Here is a 27469-nt window from a genome sequence, read left to right as displayed (position 1 = left end):
CTGACTTGACAGTGGTCTTGCCTCAATAACCTGAATGCTTTTGCCATTGTTTGAGAGTGACACTAACTCCTGGTTGGAAGCTTTAGTTTGGAAATAATTTCTCCTGAAAAATTATAATTGTTTTTTGAAAATTTACTACATCTAATAGCTCCCCCAAATTGCCTACTTAAGTTTGCTCGTTAAAGAGTAAAGTCAAACCCACTGCCTAACTACATAGTAGGGTCATTCATTCACTTTGTGCCCACTGTATCTCTGAAGCTGTAATAAAAGCTGATTTCTGAATATGGAAAAGATATATTTGTTAAGAGGAGAGATACTTCACTAGCATAAAAATATTGTTAAAAAGCTAGGGCCAGGAGTGGCCTTTAATCCCAGCACCGGGGAGACAGAGGCAGGTGTATCTCTGTGAGTTTGAGGCCAGCCTGGCTTACAGAGCTAGTAACCCTGTCTCAACAAAACAAAGAATATTGTTAAAAATCCCAATTACAGCTCATGCTGCCAGAGAGAGCTAGTGTTCCAGGTATTAAACTAGGTCACGGAGTGAGAGAGGGCTCTCAGCTCACGTGGAGTGGAAAGTCTGTGGGGTTAGCCTCTGCATGGGGACTGTTAGATTGCATGTACAGTATCTTCTTATACCCTTTACCAAGTCAGATTCACTTGGAAGTACATCCTAATCAGGAGTTACCCTGAAAATTGTGCCTGCTGCAGGATGTTATCCTGCCCATGTCTCAGCTTGAGGTGGGTCCTTCTTCACCTACCAGGCCACATAGGAGGCATCTTGTGGTTTGGGGACCTAACATGTCGAGGCAGGTTTGAAGGATGACACAAAGAATCAGGGCTCTACAGAGCCTCTGACTGCTAAAGAACTCTTATATCTTTGAAAGGAGAGCTCAACTCAAACCATGCAAACCAAAGGGCACCAGCAGTCCATTCTTAACTCCTACTAAATTGTTGTATGTAATGTTTCTTAGTCTCATATTTGTGTTATACTTTGGTATGTCCATAAAACATTTGTTGGTTGCAATGCTGAGAATTGAACCCAGGACCTCACATGTGCTAGGCAAATGCTCTACCCCTGAGCTGTGCCCCCTAAGACTTTAAATATTTCTTAGATATTTGACATAATTTTTTTTCACTTTAAACATTACATCAGCCTATATATTGGCTTTCCTTCTGTTTGTTTCGGCTCTTGATGTGTAGCCTAGGTTGGCCTTGAAATTGGGTCCCACTACCACAGACTCCAGAGTGCTGGGATTTTAGGCTTCACTCTTGGATATGATTTAAACTGAGTGTTAGGTGTGTTTTAGACCATATTGTCACTTACTTTGTTTTAATCATGAACTCTTTCTATACACATGTGCATGTGATTGCGCGCGCGCGCGCGCGTGCGTGCGCGCGCGCGCGCACACACACACACACACACCCACACCATCTTTTTCATGTCTGGCTTTCTGTCTTGCTCTGTTTAGCATCCCTAAATCTCTTATCTGAACTGTGGTAATTCAGAGAAGTTGCACATGGCAGAAAACATCCATTAATTATAGCACTAGTCCTTTTTTTTTTTTTTAACTTTTTTTCTGTTTGTTTTGACTTGTGTTTAGTATTAGCTGTCATTGAATGTTTACTTTTCATCCTGTATTTCTGGACGTACCCTGCACACATAAAAGAAACAACCTGCCCAAGGGCACACAGTTAGTGCTCAGATAGAAACCCAGGCAGCCTGCCACCTGCCCAGGCTTCTAAATCGCTCTGCTGTACATTGCCAGAAGTGACCTAAAAATAACCCGGAAGTGAACTGAAGTAAGCCCTCGGATGGCTAGGGTACATTTCTGACAGTGGGTGAGGACGCTGTCCTCTCATTCTCACAGAACTACTGCTGCTCATTCTCAGAGCTCCCATCTCCTGCCTTCTCTCCTTACAGTAACCCAGTCTCTTAGGTCTGTGCTTCTCTCCTCTGCATGCTGCAGTTGCAGGGAGGGGGGACCGGAACTTAAAGCTCAGCTGCCTGTCTCGCCCCTGGAGGTTCTGATTAAATCGGTCTCAGCATTAGAAACTTTTAGCTCCCCAGGTGATTGTGATCAGTACAGCCCCTAGTGGCTGTTCATCCACAGGTGTGTCCTGCACCTGTCACCCCTGGGCTGCCTTCACTTCTCCACATAGCTCAGAAGCCACAGTTTGCCCTCACCCTTTGCCTTGCCTCACCTTGATTGGCGTCATGTATCAGTTTGCCCAGTTGTCCTGGATCCATCCAGTGTCTTTAGCTTCTCAGCTTTCAGTATCCTGCAGAGGGCAATGGCTGGCCAGTGGATTAATACTACTACACATTCATGGTCTCAGGTCGCTGTCTGGAAGCACTCGGTGTCCGTATTTAGTACTGTCTGTTGCACCTTCTAAGTCTTCTTGGCAGATTGCTCTAATCCTTGACTTATGTATCCTGTCAGGCCATTGCTCCCCCCCCCCCACCTTTCCCCTCTGACTAGTTCTTTGGCCTTAATCTATATTTGCAGATGTTCTTACAAGACCCCCGCCGCCCCTGGGAAGTCTCCCTGTTCCATCAGGTCACTCTTGGGCCCTTTCAATTCTGTAGTTTTAGGGAAACTCAATATTTCACTATTTTATTTACTTTTCTTCCCCTTTTACAAAATTTTTTTGAATTATGTATTTATCACCACATGTCTGTGTTTGGGATGCCATGGTGAGCATGTGGAAGTCAGGTTAGCTCTCAGGGGTTAGTTCTCTTTCTATGGTATGAATCTGGACCTGAACTCAGGATGTTGGTCTTGGCAATAATTTCCTTTTATCTGCTGAGCATTTTTATTAGCTCTAGCTACTTAAAAAAAAAAAAAAATCTGTCTGCTTCTGGGCTCCGTCGAATTCGGCCTTGCTGCTAAAAGTGCTCAGAAGTCACCATGTTCATCCTGAATATAGTGAACATTTTATTGACCTGACCTGCCTTCCTGGCAGCATCTATTGCTGCTCTTTAGAGACCTTTATGTTTATTTTTATGTATGTGTTTGTACGTGCCTGCTTGTCCATATGTGCACTGTGCTCAGCTTTTATGACTGTCACCACTAGTTCCTTGAGCTCAACCCTGGAACCATCCAGGTGCACATGAGCCACACCTCGGCTCCATGTGGAGCCCCGTGGATTCTTCATTTGCAGTTTCTTTTGACTCTTCCTTTCCTGTGTTCCCTTCTTCTAGCATTCCAAGCCAAGTAGGCAGCTGTTTTGCTTTTTTTTTTTTTTTCCTTCTGGACAATTAGAATATCTTCTCCTGCCTTCCATCTTCCTGACCTGTACTTTGTTCTTTTCACTTAATGCAAAAATAATCTTAGTTGTTTCATTTTGGTCTTTCATGGTTACTTCTTTTTGTTTGTTTTTTTCGAGACAGGGTTTCTCTGTAGCTTTGGAGGCTGTTCTGGAACTGACTCTGTAGACCTGGATGGCCTCGAACTCAGAGATCCTCCCATCTCTACCTCCCAAGTGCTGGGTTTAAAGGTGTGTGCCACCCCTGCCCAGCACATAGTAACTTCTTGCTGTCTCTTCAACTTTGCCCTTGAAGTGGAGGGAGTTTTACAGCGGGGAAGAAACAGCACTTCCCAAGCTTGGATGTGCTAAAACTCAGCAGAGTGGGAGCAATGGAGTGGGCCACATTCAGGCAACACCTAGCAAGAGCCTTTTCTTTCTCTCTCCCCCATAGTGGTCCAAGCTTGCTTTGCTCGTACTCTGTCACAGCACTAAATTTGAACAAGGTGAGAAATACCCAAGTGTTCTGAGTCCTTAGAACTATTGTGATAAGGATACACATGCAGCCTGAAGGGAAGAAAGGGAAGTCTGTGTAGTGTCTTCGAACAGAAGGAAAGCTCAAGTCCCAGTGAATTTTCAGATTGGTTTCAGCTTCTTGATTTTGCTGCTCATTGTATTTTCCCAGGTCTTTGAATGCCTGGCTGTTTTTACAGGATGCAGACATTTTGAATTTCACTCTCTTGGGTTCTGGGTGTTTTTTTTGGTTTTGTTTGTATTTTTTTCTGGACTCAGTTCTGTTCCCTGCATGTAGAGGAGTCTGCAGAAATGTGCTTGGGCTCCCTGTCCTGCATGTGACCGGGAGGTGAACTCAAAGGAGTAGTGGGGTATTGTGGCCCTCCCTTCCTTTGTTCCTGTGTCTTGTGAATCACTGTCTTCCTTTACCTAGTGCTCACTAGCTATTCTTTCCTAGATTTTAACAGGTTGTTTTGGGGTGGGAGGGCAAATCCAATTTGTGTTGCTGTGTTTTGTCTGAAAGTTGAAGTCCAGGGGGAAGACTTGGATTTTTGATTCTTTGCTAAGTTAAAAAAGAGAGGAGACTTCATGCTGTTTGTAATAGCTGCACACTGTAAACAACCAGGTGTCAACAGCAGGTAGATAGATAACATGTGGCACATTAGTAGAAGGAATTCTGTAAGGAGGATGAATAAGCTATAGCCAAACGATCAATAGGCAAATCTTACTCTAACATAATGGTAAACAAAAAGGCCACATGTAAAAAGAAATTGGACATGCAGAGTGGGGGGGTCTGACAGTGCTGTTGTTTAATGATCTGGGTACGGGCTGTAGGAAGTGTCACCTTAGCAAATTCCTTGGATTGTATATTTATATGTGACTTTACATTATGTACCAATAAAAAAAAATACTCATTGTGACAGAAAGGTCGAGGACATAAGCCATATGCAATGGTGGTTTTGCAGAACTGGATTCCCAGTGTGAAGCCCAGAAGGAGAAAGTGCAATCTAGAATCCCAGCAGAAAGCAAGTCACCTGCTCTATGTTTAAGGTGGACACCTGTGAGAAGACCCATGCATTGCACAGATATCACAAGTCCAAATTCATGCTACTTGCCTACCAAGAAAATGGTTTATACCATTTTGAAAAAACGTTATTGTGAGTTTGTTTTATAACATACTGGTCACAGTCTAAGGAATTACTCCTGCATGTGATGGGCTAGTTGCTGTCCTAGCTCCAGAACACCGTTTTGTTGACATACTTGAGTTGTGTAACATTTGTACAATTACCCTTTTAAGCCACAAGTCATTGACAGTAGGAAATGTGTCTGTCAAGCATATATCTCAAAAATCAAGGGTATTATGTAGCATGCACTGGGGCTCGGAGTCTGGTGTTCAGTAAACAAATGGTAAATATGTGTGGACTAATGCTATGTGTTAAGCCGAGTGCTAAATTTGCATGTTGTTGATTAAATGGGCATTGTTTTTTGGTTTTGATAAATATTTCAAGTAACCTGCACCAAGGAGCTGTGTCAGTTGCATTACATAAAGTCAAAACAGTGTTCTCCAAAGTGGGATTGGTACTCTAGGGAAGGTGAACGCCACAGGGATCTCTTGGCATATGGAAAGAAATACTAAGGACTGATTAGGCAAAGAGAAACTGAACAATGTGATTTGGTTTTAATTTGTGAGAAATTTCAGATATGGTCCTTATCCATTCTCTCCATCCATAAACCTAGAGACCATAATGAGTTTGCATTATCGATATTAGAAGCTCAAGAGAAAGGAAGTATATCAAAATTCTTAAAGTAGGGGCATCTTAAAAATCTAACAGTTAGCAGACCACTTTAGAAGACTCCTGTTGCTGTTGCTGACTTAGCCACAGCCTGCCAGATACAGTGGAATTATTAGGGGACTGCATGTGTCTATAAATTGATTGGTCAGCACTTTCCCATGAGAGTTTTGAGACACTTTCTCTCCCCCCACCCCCAGACAGGTTTCTCTGTGTAGCTTTGGAGCCTATCCTGGCACTCACTCTGGAGACCAGGCTGGCCTCGAACTCACAGAGATCCACCTGCCTCTGCCTCCCAAGTGCTGGGATTAAAGGTGTGCACCACCAATGCCTAGCTTGAGACACTTTCTTAACACGCAGTGGACCAATGGGTATGACTCACTAGATTTTACCGGCATAGGGGGGGTCCTCAAACTGAAAATAACTGCCATTCTATTCATGTCACTTCTGGGTGGATAGCAGAAGGCATTCAGGTCAGCACATAGATGTCCCTACAGACTCATGAAGAATATTTTCAATAGCCAAGCTACAGAGTCTGATTAGTTGTCTGTCAGCAGATAAACGGATGAAGAAAAAAATTGCATACATTTTATTCAGCCGTACAAAACAATGAAATTATGTCATTTGCAGGAGAGAGACAGATGGAACTGGAGATCGTCATGTTAAGAGGAATTAGCTAGACTCAAACAAATGCCATGTTTTCGTTTATATGCAGAATCAAGATTAGTAATAATAATAGGTGTGTGTGAGGGGGCATGATAAAGAGGCTGCCCTCGTGACCACGCCATTATTAGGGGGAAGGCTGCTAATGTGAATAAGAGAACATCCAGAGGCATCTGGAAGAGTCCAGAGCAAAGAGAAAGAAAGCAGACTGACCAATGGCCAGAGCTATCTGAAAGAAAAGCAAGAGAGAACAGTGAAGATAACTTTGCTGTTATTTGGAGAACAAATGGGTGCCTGGGGGGGGTGGGTGGGCGGGGGAGAGCAGGGACCAGGCTCTGAGATGAGTAACAAGTACTTGAGAAGAGACTGAGGGAACCTGGAGCCAGCATGAGCTTTGATGTGCAGCCACTGTGCCTGCCCCTTCTGCCAGAGGCAAGGGAAATGACTCCTTTTGGGCGTGAGGAACCCATTTCACATGTACCTGAGGGGATGCTGGGAAAGCCACCTGTAGTTCAGCATGAGCTCATTTCTAGACATATGATTTCCTGAGATATAATAATAATAAAATAATAATGATAATGATGATGATGATGATAATAATGATAATAATAAATAATAATATACATGAAAACAGAATGGGGGACTCTAGGGGCAGATAGGAACAGAAGGAGGGGTACAAGAGAAAGCAATGAGGAGCAGTGAGTTTGGTCAAAGTATATGCTGTCCTAGTAGAAACATCTTAGAGTAAAACATGTTCTTTTAGCGGGTGGTGGTGGTGGCTCATGCCTTTAATCCTAACACTCAGGGGAGGCCGAGGCAGGTGAACCTACAGAGTGAGTTCCAGGACAGCTACACAGGGGAACCCTGTCTCAAACAACAAAGAAACATCACTTCTGGGTTTTTGTCTTTTTTTGCCTTTATTCTCTATGACGCATTCTGGGTAGTTTCCTCAAATCCAATGTCCAGTTCTGTCTTCTACTGCTATGTGCAATTTTCTGTTTTATCTGACCTTTGAGCTGCTCATGGCATAGAGCAGTGGTTCTTAACCTTCCTAATCCTGTGACCATTTAATACAGTTCCTCATGTTGGGGTGACCCCAACCATACAATGATCTTCATTGCTACTTCATAACTGTAATTTTGCTACTGTTATGAACTGTAATGTAAATATCTGTTTTCCAATAGTCTTAGGCGATCTCTGCGAAGGGTCATTCAGTCCCCAAAAGGGTGGTGACCCACAGATTGAGAACCACTGGCATAGGTGTGTGCTTTGCACTTGGTTCCCCCACACTCACTCCCAGACAGGGTTTCTCTTTGTTGCTTTGGAGGTTGTCCTAGATCTTGCTCTGTAGACCAGGCTGGCCTCGAGCTCACAGAGATTCACCTGTCTCTGCTTCCCAAGAGCTGGGACTAAAGTCGTGCGCCACCAATGCCCAGCGCACTTGGTTCTTTTTATGTATGTATTCCTGGTTGTTTTGACAGTGTCTCATTCCTCCTCTGCAATTGCATTTTGGGCCCAAGACCACAGAGAGACGTTTTCTAGGAAGTCTGTCTCCTCATTCCTCAGCCACTGAATCTAAGATAAACAGTGTCTCCAACTTCCTCCTAGGGCCTAGAGTTTTCTGCCTTGTCTTTCAAGGATTCCAGACATTGACACAAGGGTGTCCAAACAGATTTTTTTTTTTTTTAATCTTCCTTGCAGCAGGCTTGTCACATTTCCTGATTGCTGAGGTACAGTTGTTGGCCCCTGAGGCACACTTGGGCTCCAGCCGCAATCCCTCTGCATTCTATGTGTGTACTCTGTCAGTACCATTTTCAGAATCTCTTGAGGGACCAGACAGGTGGCTTAGGCTTGTGGTCCCTACTGTTCAGAGGCTGAGGCAGGGGATCAGGAGTTCAAGGCTAGAGTGTGCTACATAGCATGACTGTGTCAGTCTCAGAAAGGATGAGTAAGAATGAGTGGCAGGGCTGGGCGTTGGTGGCTCACTCCTTTAATCCCAGCACTCGGGAGGCAGAGGCAGGCAGATCTCTGTCAGTTCGAGGCCAGCCTGGTCTACAGAGCGAGTGCCAGGATAGGTTCCAAAGCTACACAGAAATGCTTGTCTCGAAAAAAAAAAAAAAAAAATTGTGGACGTGTGATTAGATGGAATGGCAGGAGTGACAGGAAAACTTTTAAGAGACCCTCACACTTTTTTTTTTTTTTTTTTTTTTTTTGTGATTTCAACCATGTTACAAGTTCAGGCAGCTAAACTGTGCAAGGTGAACTTTGTTTGTACACCCATAATCCAGATGCCCTTTTGCCAGATGGGTTTCTGCAGACATCTATCTGATGTGCCAATTTGTTAGAAATGGGGAAGATGTATTTGTGTGTATGTGATCATTAACTGTTAGAACCTGGTTTTTGCTTCCGTTTAACACTGTGGGTGAACCCTGTAGATCAGTATTTTCCAATGTGCCATGGCCTGACATTTTGGCAACTACTAAGAAAAATGAATTTCTGATCACTGCTCGGTGTTGTGGTAATGTCAAATATCCACACTTCAAGTTTTCTGAACACCTTCTCTCAACTTCTCATTGCAAAGCAGTAAAGCACCTGGTAGGGTGAGTCTACACTTGGATGGTGTTCCAGCATTTCCTAGCATTTGGTGTTGGGGGTCAGAGGTTAACACTTCTACTCTTTAAGCTTCTTGATTTACATTTTCCTATTGTCAGCAACCTCGTTTCTTCTGCAAAGATGTTTCTGTGGCCGTATGTAAAAGCATAGATGCTTATTGTTTGAAATTTTCTTTCTCTTTTGGGGGGCCCTGCCACCCGCCTCCCAGGTGAATCACTCACAGAGACTTATTCTTAGTTATGAATACCTGGCCTTAGCTTGCCTTGTTTCTAACCAGCCTTTATTAACTTAAATTAACCTGTCTACCTTTTCCCTCTGGGCTTTTATCTTTCTTACTTCTGTATATCTTACTTTCCCTCTTACTCTGTGGCTGGCTGGGTGGCTGGATAGCTGGCCCCTGACAGCCTCCTCTCCTTGTTCTCATTTCTTTCTTTGTTTTTCCTTCTGTGTATGCTCTCTGCCTGCCGGCATCCTTGCCCCTGCCTCTCGCTATTGGCCAGTCAACGATTTATTAGACCATGAGGTGTTTTAGACAGGCAAAGAATCACAGCTTCATTGAGTTAAACAAATGCAGCATAAACAAAAGTCATACCCCTTAAAATAACATTCTGCCACAGGTGCTTGCTGCAGTGCCCTCTGCCTTCCTCTGCAAACCCAAGCTGACTGGTCCCTATGGGGTACTGTCACTGGTGTACCTCCAAGTCATCCATACATTTGTAGTACCATTCTTTGAAATGAAGATGGTGTTTTTGGTCTGCTAGAAGGTGTTGGTTGGTCTTCACACTCCTGGCAGGACGGCCTTCTGGTCGGAGCAATCCTAAAATGCTATTGATTGCAGAGATGTTAGGGTGGAGATACTGGAGTCCTAGGGCACCTTGTAGTTGGACCCATGAGTACTCCCATATCTAATTACTACCAACTGCCTGCAGACTGGCTGATGGGATCGACCTGCACCGTGCTAAGAAGTATAGAGGAAGAAATTCCACCACACTGTAGAATAACATCTCTTCTGACTGATGTTAACTTGGCACATCCTCTCTTCTCCAATTGTTTGGGTGTCCCTCGTTAGGAGAAGTAGTGTCTTTGGCATGGACCAGTGATGTGAACCTGAGCCAGCTTCTCTGTGAACTGGTGGTGATGGTGTATCTTCTAGTATCTCTAAGACACATTTTTTTTTTTTAACCTGAGTTTTGTTTTGTTTTGTTTTGTTATCTTTCCTTCAACCTTCTTTTCTACCTGGCCAGCTTAACTACCATTAGATATTCCATTTGCCTTATTCTCTTGCTTCTGTGCAGCCTGCCTGCTGCTGCTTTATAGTAATTTCTCCAAGCATGCTCATTAACATCCATTGTCTTTTGGTACATATAAAGGCTTTACCTACTTTAATAGCTCTCTGGTTACTTCTTGGCAGTCTGAGAGGTAGGGCAGTCATGTCGGCAAGAGGGGATATGAACTTCCTGCTTGCACAGCAGGCATCTCACCCACTAAGCTGTCTCCCACAACCTGCCATTCATTTCTTCAGTATGCATCTACTGAATGCCTGCTCTGTGACCCCATGGTTACTAAGCACTGAGGGCACAGCAATGAATGACCAGCATGCAGGGTGCATCTGTGTGCTGGTCTTCATTGGAACATCCATTCTGCTTCCTTCTAGTTTTCCCAAAGTGAAGACTTGTTTTCTTCATCATCTTCCCTTCATTCTCAGGTCTCCTTCTCAGAAAGATGTCAGCTTTGAAAACTCTCATCTTAGTGCTGAGATGTTACACAGTTGGTAGAGGGTTTGGCTAGCATGTATGAAGCCCTGGGTTTGAGCCCATAAACTGGGCATGGTGGTACATGCTTACAATCCTAATACTTAAAGGCAAAAAGATCAAGGTTCAAGAGCATCCTTGGCTATATGAGACCCTGTCTTTAAACAAACAAACAAACAAACAACAACAAAAAACTAAAAAGCAGCTTCCCCTGAGGTGCCCAAACCAATGCTTTTGGGTGTGTCTTGGTTTATTCTGCCTGCCTCTCTTTCTCTGGACCCTTGTGCTTAATTAAGTCTTTATTAAGATATTTAGCCCCAACTCTGCTTCAAAAGAAAAAGAAAGAACAGAAAAATCCCGTTAGAGTGTAGTGATTTATCAGTGTGCTAGTGTGTGCTTCCTTTTCGTTTCTCACCAACACATCCTCTAAAAATAACTCTTGTGTTGTTTTTGATTTTTAGCCGGTTACACCTCAACAAGAAGGCAACAGACAAGCAGCCGTATAGCAAGCTCCCTGGTGTCTCTCTTCTGAAACCATTGAAGGGGGTGGATCCTAACCTAATCAACAACTTGGAGACATTCTTTGAACTGGATTATCCCAAAGTAAGTGTAGTGCTGTGCACATGAGGAATGGACTAGGCTGTGGGGTTTTTTTTGTTTTGTTTTGTTTTTCCTCATCAGAAACATTGGGAATTTTAACACTGTATATAAGGTGGAAGTACTGATGCTTTGTATACATAAAATTAAAGTAAGCTTTGCTTACAATAAGAAAGCTGGAAGGTTTTCAAGCCCATAGTGTATAAGTGAATACAAAGGAAAGTTTATTTTTGTGAATGAAGTATTTTGTTAATTATGAACAAATCTCAGCATCTGGCTTAGTGTCCACATGTTTCTGATGTGGAGTATAACCTCACATTTTGGTTTTGCTGCCATCATCCCATCAAAGCTCAAAGAACTAGTCCCATATGGCTTTTCTCATGTCCTGTAGTATACCGGTGTATTTAAATTGCTGGAAGAGAAAAGCTATGTTAGTCTTCAGTGTGGAATGAGTTACAGCATATGCCAGAGGCAGTTTCTAGTCTAGTCTAGTTTAGTTTCAGAAGTAGAAAGCCAGAGGAATCTGTAATCTAAGGGAGACTTTCATTCTGACAGTATTTTACTTTAAAAACATTAACACCGTGGTAAGCGTAGCACAAAACCATCTAGTTCTTGAGTACAGGTAACCTATTCAATATTATCTTTCAAAACTTTGAATTTAGAGGTATTTTCTTTAAAAACCTCCCTTTTTGTGCTTTTTTTTTTTTTTTTTTTTTCACTCAGAAGTTACCCAAATGAACTCCCAAGTGAACTTGTCACCTGTTCTAGGCCAGCAGCTGTTCTAGGGACTAAGAGTCTAAGTTCAGTTACAGGATTTAAATTCTATTACGATCCAAATATAAAATTCTATAAAACCTAGAGTATGAAGTTCTTTATGAGTAGTAGCTCAAGATATGTATGTGTGTGTATGCGTACTTGAGAGGGTAGGATGTGTCTCTGTAGAGCACTTGCCTGTGGCATGCATAAAGTTCTGAGCTTAGCATAAACAAGATGTGGATTTGGGCCAAAAGCCATAGTCCCTGGTACATAGGGAATTGGAGGCCAGTGTAGGCTATAAGAAGCCAATGGAGGGAGAAAAAAAGGTTATTTTGCTTGATGTGCAATATAATTCATTCACATATTAAAACATATTTTAGGACAGGGTGTAGCTTGGTGATAAGAGTGTGTGTTTAGCATGTACAGAGCCTTGGTTTCAATCCCCAGAACCACCACTTAAAATTTTGTTTTGAGTGGTATTTTTGTCCATCTCTCCAGCCTCTCTTAAAATATCCTAAAGGTATATTTTAACATGTACTGTGTTTTTAATATGTATATGTGTCCAGTCTTCAACATTGTAAACAATACCCCCAAAGTTATTTTAATGTATTAACTAGAAAACATTTAACCATGTCTAGTGTTTGTCTCAGTTATAATTGGAGGGATTGTACTGTTTTAGTACAGAGATTTCTAGCAAATAAAATGTTCAGTCACACCAGGAGGACACAGAGGTGACACCTCGTTACAGTGTGATGCTTCAGAAAACACTTAGCATGCTTCCTTCAATTGGATAGAATTCTTTAAAAAAAAAAATCTGTCATAGTGTCCACTCCAAGATAATGTGAATTGAGTTTTATTTGTATGATGGCTAATTAAAGCTTTTCTTTTTTAATTTTGGGATTAAATTTAAAAGGTATAATCAAGTTTGGAAACTTCAAGCCTCGTGATTGAATAAAGATGAGTTCCCTTACTTAACACATTATACTTTTCAATTTTTTTGGTATGGGACTAGAGAGCTAACTCAGTAGTTAAGAGAGTGGACTGCTCTTATAGAGACCTAAGTTTAATTCTTGGTACCCACAACTGGTAGCTCACAACTGCTCATAACTAACTCCAGAAAATTGGACTCTTAAGGACCCCATAGGTACCTACAAACACACACACAACACACACACACACACACACACACACACACACACACACACACACACAAACACACACACAGTTTAACCCTTCTTGAGTAGCATGTTTGATCAATCATAACTGAAATAGATATTGGGTAAAATTTGTATAAAGAGGTAGAAATCATGAGGGACCTATTCCTTGTTTTCACCATCTTCTTAATTATTGGGACTTTTTTTGTTTTTTTAATTAAAAAACAGAATCCCCACTTTACTGACTAGTGCTTTCTTGACCTTGGTCCTGGTTCTCTCATCGCTCAACCACAGATACCTTTTCTGCCACTTTTTGGTGAGATAAGTTGGATGCCAAAGGCATCATGAATATTTTGTTTCTGCTTCTTTTGTTTATAAAGAAGTAAGCGGTGGGTTTCCTGTGGCTCTAATGAGCCCCTGTGATATAAGCACTTCAAAGTTACAGGACAGTTGTGGCAGGGCCATTCAAGCTCTCAGAAATGCCTTTCTAACCAAATAGCATCGAGCAAAATGAAGTTCTGGGTGTTTTCATAAGTGAAGTATGCTTTTCAGGGTAGTAAGAATTCAGTCAAAAAAAAAAAAAAGAAGAAGAAAACAAAAAGAACTCTAATCACACTTTGTCCTTTATGGGATGTCATTTGTAATTTGTAGCACCTCATGAAGTGATGCTACATTCTAGGGCAAGGATTCTGCAGAATAGGGAGTGTGCTTGGTTTTACTTCGTCTCAGTGTGGTTTTTACACTCCTGCTCGTCTTGTAAGCATCAAGTGTGTGTTCCGCAGTTCAGGTCATGAACAAGCTTGATATGCAGGTTGCCATTGGGGAGGGGCCTGCCACACACTGCCAGGCTCCTCCTGATGCTGACAGACAGGTCCTTGTCCTGGAGAAGCTGTCTCCACCCAAGCCACCCTTGTCATAAGCATCTGTATCGCTTAGGATTCCTCCCTAAGCTTGCAAACTTTATGTGCACAGTGTTTTTTCTTTTCCTTACAGTTTATTAATGTTAATAATAACAACGAGGTTAATCAATGTTAAATTTCTCCTTGGACTAGTATGAAGTACTCCTTTGTGTACAAGATCATGATGATCCAGCCATTGATGTATGTAAGAAACTGCTTGGAAAATACCCGAATGTTGATGCTAGACTATTTATAGGTAAGTACAAAGTCTGTATTGGCCATTTTGCTTTGGTAGTTTCAGTATCAGTGATCTGCTCTGCATTAAACTCAGGGTTAGGAGCTCACTGAGTAAAGTCAGTATGCTTGCTCTAAGCATGTTTACAGGGGGCAAGGGTGGTGATGTGGGGATGGGGTAAATACAGTTCCAACGTCTTGGTTACCAAATGAAACACACACAAATAATATCTTAGTCAATAATCAGGTATGAGTATTTGTTGTTTTGGTTTTTAGGGTTTTTCCTAAAATCTTTTTTTCCCCTTTTTTCTATTTTGATTTTCCCCTCGGCCCATGGTCTATCTATTCTCAGGCTCTAGGCCACCTGAGCAGTGTTGGGCATGGGTTCCATCTCATGGAGTGGACCTTAATTACTTTCACAATTTTTGTGTCACTGTTATACCAGCATGCCTTGCAGGCACGTGTTTTCCTTTTTCTGGTAGTGTACAAAGTACCTTCCAGTACCATGGGCACTAGCCAGTAGGGGTGAAGGCTTGGGGCAGTCAGTCACCGGCTCAACTTCTCCATGTTCAGTGAGTTATGTAGGTGTTGTCTTCAGCAATAGGGACTCATCATCAGTTTGGGGAGAGTAACCAATAGCCTTGGTTTCTTGGAGGACTTTAAGGGCCCTCTTTGGCCAACAACTTGATCAGTTGTAACCCACTGCGCACACTAGAGGTTTCACTGGGTAGGGAGAAGTGTCTAGTTGGGGCTTTGCTCTCCCATTATTTGGTGAATCCTATTAGGTTTCTTTCATATATGTACATATTTTGAGAAGCTTCTACTATATTAGGTTTCCATACGCCCCCTCAATTGACCCTTAGTTTTAGTTGTCCCTCCCATATTACCCATAATGTATAGTATGATGTTTTAAAATATGTGTATACTGTGGAATGGCTAAATCAAATTAATTAACATGTATACTTAGCATACTAATTTGTGATGAGGTATCTTAGCAGTTTTCAGGTACTCCGCACATGGATGTTTTAATATCATCATATTATGTTGTCAAATTAAGCATCAGCCTATAGTGTTAGTGGAAGAATTTGCAAACTAGAAAACAGACTGTATTGTCAAAGATAAAGTCAGAATTCTCCCTTTTTGAATGAGTCATTTTTACAGATACCAGAAATGGGGAATATTTAAAAATTAAAAATGTTTAAATTATGAAATATGGCAGTATTCTTTCTTTCTCTCTCCATCGTGTGTTTTTATAGCATTTTCAGCATTATATAAAGGTGTTGTTATTGTGTCTTTGCATTTTTAGGTGGCAAAAAGGTTGGCATTAATCCTAAAATTAATAATTTGATGCCAGGATATGAAGTTGCAAAATATGATCTCATATGGATTTGTGATAGTGGAATAAGAGGTGAGATTTTCTCATTCTATACAGCTACTGTTCATTTGATGATAAAACGCCAAAAACATTGTGAAAATATATTATTTACCAATCTTTGGTTTGCTTGAAAATTTACTTCATCATTATTTATGGTTTTATGTCAATTTTGCTCACTAAGATTTTAATTTTTTTAAGCTAACCTAGATGTTAAATTATTAAAATGCTTGCATTTTGAAGAGAAAATTCAACCATTAAAAAAGTAGTCATGATTCATTATCCATTGGATAGCCTTGAGCTGGTTAATATTGCTTATTTGTTGGGCACTTTTGCTTGTATCTTTTATTTTACCCAAAAAGTCAGATCAATGATCTCATGTTCCCTAAAATATATACATTTATTAAAAGACAGTCATGTCTTTTTTTTTTTTTTATCTAGATTTTAGCAAGAAGGTTTTTTGTTTGCTTGTTTTGGTCCAGCTATCTTAATGGTTATTTTTGAGGCCTTTTGAGACAGTCTCATTATGCAGCCTTGGAATTCACCATGTAGACCAGGCTGACCTTGAACTGTGACTATTTTGTCTTTCCCTTCTAACTACTGGAGTTATAAGTATAAAACCACCTTGCCTGTTGCAAGAAGCCTTTTATATACCAAACTTAGTATTTATAGGTGTAAACATTTGTGTTAAGCTCTATGGTATTTTTGTCAGATTGAGTTCCTTATCCTCAATCCTAGTGACAGAGTGGCCTGGAGAGTTTGTCATGGAGGAAATGTTGTCATCATGCCTGTCCTCTTACCTGCTGGCTGCCAGTAGCACCCTTCCCCATTCTCAATTTTCCAAATGTCACTTACCAAGAATTGTTCCTGGTTGAGAACCACTACCTAAAATAGGGGAGATTTTTGTATCCTGAAGTGCTGGCTGTTGAACACAAGGCCTCATGCATGACCAGCAAGTGCTTTGTACAACAGCCCCGACCTAACTCTAACTTGGGATCTTTCACTTGCTGCAGTCTCCTGAGTAGCCAGGACTACAGGACTGCATCATGAGTCTCTATTGCCATATGGGTATTTAAAGCACAGACACAACTCTTTTTATTTTATACCATTTAGTTCTTAACAAATAAAAGGAAATAAAAACAGTCATGTAGGATTTGAAGTGTTCACCATTTCAAGGTTGGACATTGGTTCAAATTTTTCATTACCTTAAGATATAAATTTGATAATTAATATTCAGTATTCTTACAAATTAATGAGCAGTGTTACACGTTGAGGATCCATGACCCAAATTCATGTCTAATCTTCGTGTTTGTTAATTTAGGTTATGTTAATTTAATTTATGCTTGTCATGCCTTTGCAACCCTGTTGTGGAATCAGGTACATATTACTCCCACTGAGAAAGCAGACTCACTCCTGCGGTTAAAGAATATATGAAGACCTGTGGTCCTTTGACCTGCCCCTGACTATAGGACATTGTCTTCATTTGGTTGGAGGTTCTGACATAGAGGCTGCTGGTATCTCATTAGGGAGGAAGTTCTCAGGCCTCCAGGGTCAATGCCAGCTGAACTACTTTCTGCCTCTGAACCATCCTCACTTTGAGTTGTAGAAGGTGATTCTAGACTGTTGACTTACAAAAAAATTAATTTATAATTATTAAGCTTAGTAATATTCTTTCAAAGAAAACAAAAACTGCCTGGCGCATATTAGGTCTCTCAGGCTAAAAATGTGGAGCTTTTTGAAATTTTGTGTTCTCAGAATAAATGATTGCTATTTATTGAATCCAAATGTCCAAAAGAATATATTAGTTTAATAGCAATTCACAAATATTACATTAATGGACATTTTACTAAAAAGTTGTGTTTTGTTTTGTTTCCTTTTCCTATCCCCACCTTTCCCCGCCTAAATTTTAGTCATTCCAGATACATTAACTGACATGGTCAATCAAATGACGGAGAAGGTGGGCTTGGTTCATGGGCTGCCTTATGTAGCGGACAGACAGGGCTTTGCTGCCACATTGGAACAGGTAAGTGCAGTGTATAAAATTGTGACACCAGCTCATTGGTCTCCATTAGAAGGGGCTACCCGACCTTAGCTGTATTGCCCATGTGGGAGCCTTCAGAGAGCATTCTGGTTCTTCATGGGAGAAGTTCTTGGGTCCCTGGAGTCATCTACTGCCCAGCTGCCCTCACCCTGACAAGAATGGCTGTTCATAGGAAACTGCTGGTGGCCTTGCCCCCACCTGAACACTCGTTTTTTTCTCCATAACGTGTTTACTGACTTCTAGACATTCACTCCAGACTATTGACTTACATACGTTCTTTTAAACTGAAAAGTATTTTGTGATATATTATAAAGTATTTCAAATACAACAAGAAAGCAATGTTCTTGCAAGTCTTTATTAAAAAAAAATCTTTGATTTCCTTTTAAATAAATTATCTTGAAAAACATGTCTTCCTCTTCTTCCTCCTCCTCTTTTTTCTTTTTTCCTCCTCCTCTCGTGTAGGGAGTGATAAATTATGGAGATACAGAAGCATACCACCCCCACCACCCACTAATTACAGCAATTAAGGTTTAGTTTCATTTGGTCATTTTTGGCACACACTGTGATGGGTTTTGTTTTTATGTTTTTCTTATGTGCCCTTTAAAAAGCATGGTTGAAAGTGTACTCTAGAAGCAATTTATGTATTAGTTTAATCACTTCATGAGCCATTCCCATGTTAAAGCCTCACAAAGGACATTTTTACTGGTTAACTCCTAATCTGTCGTATCTACTACACTATTAAACAGAAAGCAAGAATTATCTTTGTGTTAAAAGAGAAAAGACTCTGGGTTTCAGTCTTGGTGTCTATCCACTTTCTCTTCAATATATCTTATATTCGCTTGATTAGTTTTCTAATTGCTACAAATCTGAAAGGATAAAGGCACATTGTTTATTGGTAGAACTTTGATTTGACCTTTGGCAATTTGATCTGTCTCTGACTCTCTCATGTGTGTATATGCATATTCAGGTATATGTATGTAGGAGGGTGAATGTGTGTGTGTGTGTGTGTGTGTGTGTGTGTGTGTGTGTGTTCAGGTGAATGTGTGTGTGTGTGTTCAGGTGAATGTGTGTGTGTGTGTGTTCAGGTGAATGTGTGTGTGTGTTCAGGTGAACGTATGTAGGAGGGTGAATGTGTGTGTGTGTGTTCAGGTGAATGTGTGTGTGTGTGTGTTCAGGTGAATGTGTGTGTGTGTTCAGGTGAACGTGTGTGTGTGTGTGTGTGTGTGTGTGTGTGTGTGTGTGTGTGTGTGTGTGTGTGTGTTCAGGTGAACGTGTGTAGGAAGATGGCGGTCAGTCCCACTGTTGACGTATCACCTTGCGCATCTCAGGACTTCAAGGTGTAATAGAGAAAGGACAGTAAGAGATTAGGGACTGGAGAGATGGTTCAGCGGTTAAGAGTAAGTACTGTTCTTGCAGAGGACCAGAATTGGGTTCTCAGCACCCAAGGTGGGCGGCTCACAGTATTCTGTAACTCCCATCATCAGAGGATTCTGACCCTCCAGCACCCACAGCACCTGCATTCAGATGCATGGAACCCCCACAGACTTGCACAAGTACACTGATTAAAAATAACTTTAAGAAGAAATAGAATTATCCTGAACGTTGGTACACCTATACGTGGTCTGTGTGTATGTATACATGCTCATACACACACACACACACACACACACACACACACACACACACACAAACACGTACATGTCATTAAATATTATAAAATCAGGAGACATTAAGTATTTGGTGATATTTTATATACCATTTAATATTTATTCTTTTTTTATATCCAAATTCTATTTATCAATTTTAGAAAAGATAATATTGACTCAAGTGTAGAATATGCTTTTCCCTCTAGAGGTAAAATTTCTCGGTAATGATGCTAGTAAGAGCAGTCAGCCGAGCAAATTAGTAATTGCTTAGACTACAGTAATGCACTTGTTCACTTTTTATTCCCTTGGCAGGGGTGTGGAGGGGGGGAGGTGATGTGAGCATACTAGGGTACTCAATCATATTTAACAGAAAGCATTGGAAAGGTTTATAAACATCATACTTTTAACATTAGAACCTAATTGATCATGTTTTCTTGGGCAGGTATATTTTGGAACTTCACACCCAAGATCCTATATCTCTGCCAATGTCACTGGCTTCAAATGTGTGACGGGAATGTCTTGTTTAATGAGGAAGGATGTGCTAGATCAGGCCGGAGGGCTGATAGCCTTTGCTCAGTACATTGCTGAAGATTACTTTATGGCCAAAGCAATAGCTGACCGGTAAGAAATTTATCTTTAATTTATTTTTAGTCTCTAGCTTATTAGTTATAATATAGATTCAGGCTATTTTATTTTATTATTTCTGCTCATGAATATAAAAATTAATAATTTTGGCAGAGCATTCACTCATACTCAGTATTCATAGGTAGGTACTAATGAAGCAAGGACCTTCCCCCATTTCCTGCAGCTGTTACCATTTGTGAAGCAGCTAACAGGAAGCTTGGGAGAGAATGTAGGTAGAAATTCCTGTGTGTTTGGGAAAAACTAAAGTGCTTGGTAGCATTTGAAAATGAACTTTCTACAATTTTTTAAAATTTTATTTTATAGATATGAGTGTTTTACCTTGCACGAATGTACACCATGTGTACATCTGGTGTCTCTGGAGGTCAGAAGAGGGCATCTGATCCCCTGGAACTGGAGTTGCCAATGGTTGTGTGCCACCATGTGGGTGCTGGGAATCGAACCTAGGTCCTCTGCTAGAATAGCAAATGCTCTTTACTGAGCTAGCTCTCCAGCCCCAAACTGTGACATTTCTTAGCACATTGTTTCATGCTTCACTAATAAGCCTCCTCATGACTTAGCATTTCTCCATTACAGATAATGTGTTTGGGCTTAAAGATCACTGCCTTGTATGATCTCCTATTTAAGAATTTTCCTTTTGATGAAGAATATATTCAGAGTTCTTCCATATGGTGTTTATGAGGTTCATGGTTACCTAGTATCTTCTGTGAGACACAGTGACACTTGGGTACTTTTCTTGTTGAACACACACTCCCTCACATGCACACACACACACAGGGGGAGCAACCAGAGACAAAACTATTGAGTGCAGATCTCTTCTCATGGAGGACTTTGAGAATGGCTTCCTATAAACCTAGGGAATGTAGTTCTTCCTGGTTAGAACGTGATACAATTGTGGCGCAATGCAATTGCTCCGAAACATCCCTCACATCAGTTTGTTCCTCTTTAAGGGCTGAGCTTGCCCTGAATACCAGCAGCTGCTTACTCTGACAGTGACTAATGAATGCAGAACCAGTCAGGCTTGAATGTGCCCATCAACAACATGATCACATTGTCATTGTCTTCATTTTCAGAGGTTGGCGGTTTGCAATGTCTACTCAAGTTGCCATGCAAAACTCTGGTTCATACTCAATTTCTCAGTTTCAATCCAGAATGATCAGGTAAATCGATAAGCTAACATTCTATACTTTGTTAAAAGGAATGTGCATGTGTGATTTGCTACATGGTACATAGAATATGATTTAAGAAACTCTAGTGTCAGGCATCATGGTGCCTGAATTCCAGCACTTGGGAGGCAGAGGCAGGAGAATCTCTGTGAGTTTGAGGTCAGTCTGGTCATAGTGTGTTCCAGGATAGCCAGAGCTACATAATAGAGACTCTGTCTTGAAAAAAGAATAAAAAAAATCTAAAGATTAATTTGCTTCCAGAAAACAGAGTTTAAGTTCTGTATTAAGAGAAATTGAATGCCTAAATATATTTTCTTAGTAATACTGGAATATTTTTCAAAAAAAAAAAAAGATGTTGAAACTAAACTCTGTATTTCTCAGAATATAGAATATATTCTGAGAATATATTGTATGAATGTATGAGAATATAATGAATGTATAGCCATTTTTATTTTCTAAATAAAAATAGGAAAGAGATTCATAAAAGCAAGTCTGAAGGCTGGAGAGATGGCTCAGCCGCTAGAAACTAAGCTCAAAAAACAAACAAACAAACAAACAGCTAGACTTACAACCAAAAATATGAGAGTTCTGTTCCCAGCACCATGTCTCTCTTCAGCCAAGTTAAAAAATAAACAAACAAAAAAAGAATCTGGGTAGTGATGGCACACACCTTTAATCCCAACACTCAGAAGGCAGAGACAGGTGGATCTCTGTGAGTTCAAGGCCAGCCTCGTCTACAAATTGAGTTTCAGGACACCCAGGACTGTTTCACGGAGAAACCCTATCTTGAAAAAAAAAAAAAAAAAAAGAATGAATGAATGAAAATCTGAAAAAGGAAGGCTGGGGATGTAACTAAGTTGAAAGACTGCTCTCCTAGCATGCAGAAAACCCTGGATTTCATCCCGACACTTGGGATCCTTAGCTACCTAGGGAATTTGAGGCCAACATGGGCTATGTGACAGACCATGTCTTAAAAATATATAAATAAATAAAATAAAAACAGTATTTCAAAGAGGATAGCCTTTTTGTGACAGGGTTAAAAGTTGATCATTTGTGTGGGAGTGGTTGATGGGGGGCTGTGGTGGGAGTGTTTGGTGGGGGTCTTTGGGGTGGGGTGGTTGGTGGGTGGCTGTGGTGGTTGGAGTGGTTGGTGGGGGTTTCTGGGGGTGGGGGTGATTGGTGGGGGTCTATGGTGTAGTTGCAGGACTGGGGGTTGGGTGGTTACTTTTATAACCTGGATGTTGTCTTAAAAAAAACATCCATTTTGCTCTTTGTTTCTTTCTTCAGGTGGACCAAATTGAGAATTAACATGCTTCCTGCTACAATAATTTGTGAGCCAATTTCAGAATGCTTTGTTGCCAGTTTAATTATTGGGTGGGCAGCCCACCATGTGTTCAGATGGGATATCATGGTCTTCTTCATGTGCCATTGCCTAGCATGGTTTATATTTGACTACATTCAACTAAGGGGTGTCCAGGTATGTGCATACAACAAGGGCTCTCAGTAATTTGGTGAGGAACCAAAACTATTTTAATTTAGAATAGGTTGAAGAAAATTCAATTCATTCTGTAGATTCAGACTGAAGAATAAAATGTAGACATAAAATTAAGCAAAATTTGGAATTTACAGTTAGTTCAGAAAAATGTTAAGCAAATAAATATTCATACTGAGACTGCAGTTATTTTAATGCTGATTTTACTAATAATAAGCACTTTCTTAGACAATAGGCAGTTATCTGACTCAAGGAGACACCTTCGATGGTACCAAGAGTGGGGTCTGTGGGTGTGTGGGTGAGAGAGAGAGAGAGAGAGAGAGAGAGAGAGAGAGAGAGAGAGAGAGAGAGAGAGAGAGAGATCTCCTTGCTCACATGTGCAAGCTTGTCCTCCCTTCTACTAGATAGGTTCTGGAGATTGAACCCAGGTCATCAGACCTTTCCTTGCTGAGCCATCTCATCAGCCTAGAATTTTTTTCTTTCACTGTGCATTTAGTCTGATAGGAAATAAACTGAATCTTATTTTTAATCCTCAGGGTGGCACACTGTGTTTTTCAAAACTTGATTATGCTGTGGCTTGGTTCATCCGAGAATCCATGACAATATACATTTTCTTGTCGGCATTATGGGACCCTACTATAAGCTGGAGAACTGGTCGCTACAGGTTGCGTTGTGGAGGAACAGCAGAGGAAATCCTTGACGTGTAACAAGAGCTTTGTAACTGTGCACAGAGGATGGAACAGAAGTATTATAAATTATGTTTATAGAAATGCTTTTAAGGATCTACCTTCAGTAGTTTTATCACATGTATGTTTTGGTATCTGCTCTTTAATTTATTTGCATGGCACTTGCATCTGTGAAAAGGAAAAAAAACAAAAACAAAACAGGTCTGTAGTCTTGGCTAATAGTATATTTTGTGGAAGTAGAGAATCAAGACAATTGGTTCTAGGAAACTGGGTTGTTTTTTTGTTGTTTGTTTGTTTGTTTTTTTAAACAAATAAGTATATATATGTGTGCGTACACACACACACACACACACACACACACACACACACACACACACACACACGACTGCTCTGCAGCAGACACTATGACAGTATCCTTCAGTAGGAAAAGTTTCTTACCTGAGTGTACTCACTCTAGGATCTGTATGGGCAGGACAATAGCAGCTCTGTGAGAGAAGGGGACAGGTCATGGCCTCCCCTGTGTGAAGTGAATGACAATACACAGGGAGGCGCTGACTGAGAAACTTTTTCATGCTTTATGCCTACCTCTTGTAGTTGTTGCAGAGCAAATAGAAGTTAGAAGTTATAATACGGTAGCTAGGCCTTGCAAAAACAAATGAAAAACTTTAAAAAGTAATAATAATAATAATAAAAGAGCTGGAGTCTAGTATTTATATGAATCTGTGAGATTTTTTTTTTTTTTTTTTTTTTTTTTTTTTGTCTCACTGCAATGAACCAAAAGTGGCTGAGATTGGTTTTTAATCCTAACCATGAATTGAAGGCATCTTCCGGACCAACTGTTGTTGGTTCTGTCTTGAACCATGTTAATCACTGTGCTGTAATTACAAGAGCTGAATCTTTCCTTCCCTGTTCCTCGCCCAGCCTGCCCTGTCTTTCCTTAGCTTTTTTTCAGGGTGGGGGGTGGGGGGTGATCTTGTTCTAGTGTGAGTGGATGTTTTGATAGTTGTAAGGAAAATGCATTTCAGACACAGTTCACAGGAGCTATTTTCTTACCCAGTATGTCTGTATTGTTAATAAGAATGTAATTTCATGATATAGGTATTTAATATCTTTTTTAAGTAAGTAAATATTCTAGCTATCAGTAAATAATTACAGTAGAGAATTAAGAGAGGACATGATGAGGTTTGCTCTTAAAATCAGTATCTAACTGAGTCTACTGTGTGTGTGTTGTTTATTTGTTTTTTGGTGTTTTGTTTTCTTTTTTTTTACTACAATAGTCTAGTCTTATTTAAATTGGGTTTTTGTATTCCGTTTGTATGACCGTAGACTAGGCCAGCCTAGTTATAAATGCATGCTTACTTCGCTCTCTTCTCTCCCATCACTCAGCTAAACTTGCTTGTCAGCTTGTGCTTAACTTGTGGTGAACTGGACTTTTGTTTAAAATAAGCAAAAAATGTAAGGGACAGTGCATCGGCCTTTTTCCTACTCCCTATGTTTTTTACATGGTATCTTGCTTTTCCTTCTGAACTTGGTGGCATGTTGTCCATCTGATGCCTGCTGCTAACACCAGCACTATAGCAGCTTCACATCCTATGTTATTGTGGCTTCCGTGTCCGTGCATAGCGTGTAGCCTATTAGCAATAACTTCCTACTGATAGAGAACACTTCATCCTACTGAGCCAGTCCATTTGCCTAACGACTATACACATGGTCTAAACTGCAATATATCTGTAAATGTGTATATACTATAAATATATACCGCACTTAACATTTTTCTGGGCCAAACTGCATTATCATCCCTTTACTCTTTCCCCTGGCTTCCTCCCTCCCTCCCCTCCCCCACCTCTTGCCTTATGATGAATTTGTTTGAAGGGCATTTTCTTTATGAGCAAAGGCTTGGATGCATATTCCTTTTTTTTTATGAAATAGGTAATATTGTCCCCCGAGGAGAGTTGCACAGTGAAAACCAGTCTGGTTATGACCCACTATGTGTTTATTTTTTTATCACTCTTTCATGAGTTGAGGTTTGCTGAGCATGTTTGTCATTTGTCCATTGTGTAGTGGAGTTTGGTAGATGCCATCCTTTGCACTGCTGAAGTGAAATCTTGCTGACTACTTAGCTTTTTTGTTGATCTCAGTATGGGCAAAGAAACAAAATCCAAATGGCTGGACAAACTTCTTGTGTTCTGTAAATATTTTTTAAAAGTGTTCTGTATGTGTTTTATGTGGTCATGGAGTATTTCCTTAAAGCGGAGCTTCAAGTATGCAGAGAGTAACTCTTTGTTTAGCAAGTTTGGAGTGAAGATAAAATAGTAAGAAATACTGTAAATGTCTAAGTATCACAGCAGAACTGTAAGAGTCCAAATTTATAATAAACTGTCTTTTTAAAAAAAACAATTAAGTGTCTAGAATATATCATGTTTTATTATTTAAAATCATTGTCAAGTTTTTTGTTCATAAAATAAAAATTTGAATACAATCAACATGAGCAACAATGTGATTTTGTGTACTCCCTCCCCCTTCTTTTTATGCCTCTGATCAGTGATCTAACATGGTTTATCTTAGACATGTCATTCATTTTCAAACCTTCCTTTCATTTGGGCCACACTGGGCTGGAGAAGGTAAAGTCCGTGAACCCCATCCACACATCATTAATCACCCTGGGTGGGGCCGAATTCTGCTATGGCTGTACTTGTAGAATGACTAGCCCTTAGTGACAATGACCAGAGCCAGAATTCCCTTTGGGAGCTCTCTCCAGGCTGACTCAGCCTGAAAAATCTGCCTTTTTTATTTTATCACTTCCACAGCTAAGAAAGGTAAATCAGTCCCAGGGAAGGACTGGGTGGTCTTGCTGCCTGAGGTACACACTGTCCAGGCAGGCCTCTCCTGAGCTAGAGGCATTCCCAAGCCTACCCTCAATAAACCATGAGTAACGATTTCTGGAGAGCACGTCCAGGTATGTGGGGGAAGGGCATGATCCAAAATCCACGTTGAATGTTGAACGTGTGTGTGTGTGTGTGTGTGTGTGTGTGTGTGTGTGTGTGTGTGTGTGTGTGTGTGTGTGTGTGTGCTTACATTGTGTTGTGTTCCCCAGAGCAAGCTGGCTAGCTGGACAAGCCTAATTGACCTCCAGGTTCAGGAATAGACCTTACCTCTCAGTATATATCGTGGAGAGTGGTCAAGAAGACACCACATCAACTTCTGGCCCAAATACACAAGAACCCACACATGAACAGACATGCACATATGCAGGCATGCCACATGAACAGATGCAAAACAACAAAACCCTTGTGTTCTTGTTCTGCAGGCTTGGTTTGTATTCTCTAGAAGGGTTTTTATTAGTTAAAATACAGAGCAGCAGCCTAAGAACCAGCTCATGCTAAGGCTTCACAGGGCCTTTTCCCAGTTCTGGGAGAGGCTGGCAGAGTCTAGGTGTCTCGGGATGTTTTCATGTGGTTATGCTGTTTAGACTATTAGTCATCAAGACATCCATGCTAACAGCATAAAGATATAATTAGATGATTTCAACAATTTAGGGACATTGTTCCTGTGCAGGACTGAGGATCTGTGTGTGTACCAGCTTCATCTGTAGCCTGCATGCCTCCCATTGTAATGTGACCTGTTTCCCAGATCCACAAATCCTGTGACTTGTGTTATCTCTTCTCATGACTAACATCAGACAGCCAGAGCAGCAGGCATGCTGATGTTGGAGTGTCTAATTGATTCTGATGCAAACTCTGGAGCACGAGAAAGAAATAGTGTTGATGCACTGGGTTGGGCATCGTGGCCCATCGCTGTAATCTTAGCATTTGGGCTGAAACAGAAAGATCCCATCCTGGGCTACATAGCAAGATCCTACTTAAAACTCAAAGGGAAGAGGTTTAGGGGTCATTTCGATAGGGCTGAAGGTGATAATCTTAATACAGGGTGTCGACAGATGACAGCAAATGACAGAATCTTGAGGAGCTGTTTTTAATCTACATGATAAAGTCATCCAGGAAGGGGCTAGAGAGACAGCTCAGCCACTAAGAGCCCTGGCTTCTCTCCCAGAGGCCCTGGGTTTGATTCCTAGCATCCATGTGGTTTGTTTACAACCATCTGCAACTCCAGTTCCAGGGCATCTGACATCTCCTTCTGGCCTCTGAGCACAGATAGGCACACAGGCAAAATACCAATACGAGTAAAATAATTTTTTACAAAATTCAAGA

General features: G+C 40.8%; 1 protein-coding gene across 1 annotated transcript in view; it reads left to right on the top strand.

Annotated features, from left to right (window-relative positions):
• The window catches only part of Ugcg (UDP-glucose ceramide glucosyltransferase), a 31842-nt gene extending 8560 nt beyond the window's left edge, over positions 1-23282 (top strand). The window contains 8 exon segments of the mRNA NM_001246692.1: positions 11038-11179; positions 14136-14238; positions 15523-15624; positions 17499-17611; positions 19718-19896; positions 20991-21077; positions 22371-22560; positions 23112-23282. Of these exon segments, the coding sequence (NP_001233621.1) occupies positions 11038-11179; positions 14136-14238; positions 15523-15624; positions 17499-17611; positions 19718-19896; positions 20991-21077; positions 22371-22560; positions 23112-23282 (1087 nt within the window).
• The last annotated feature ends 4187 nt before the right edge of the window (positions 23283-27469 follow it).

This window comes from Cricetulus griseus, chromosome 2, assembly GCF_003668045.3.
Source record: "Cricetulus griseus strain 17A/GY chromosome 2, alternate assembly CriGri-PICRH-1.0, whole genome shotgun sequence".
In the NCBI taxonomy this organism is placed as follows: Eukaryota; Metazoa; Chordata; class Mammalia; order Rodentia; family Cricetidae; genus Cricetulus; species Cricetulus griseus.
This window is presented reverse-complemented; position numbering and strand designations above follow the sequence as displayed.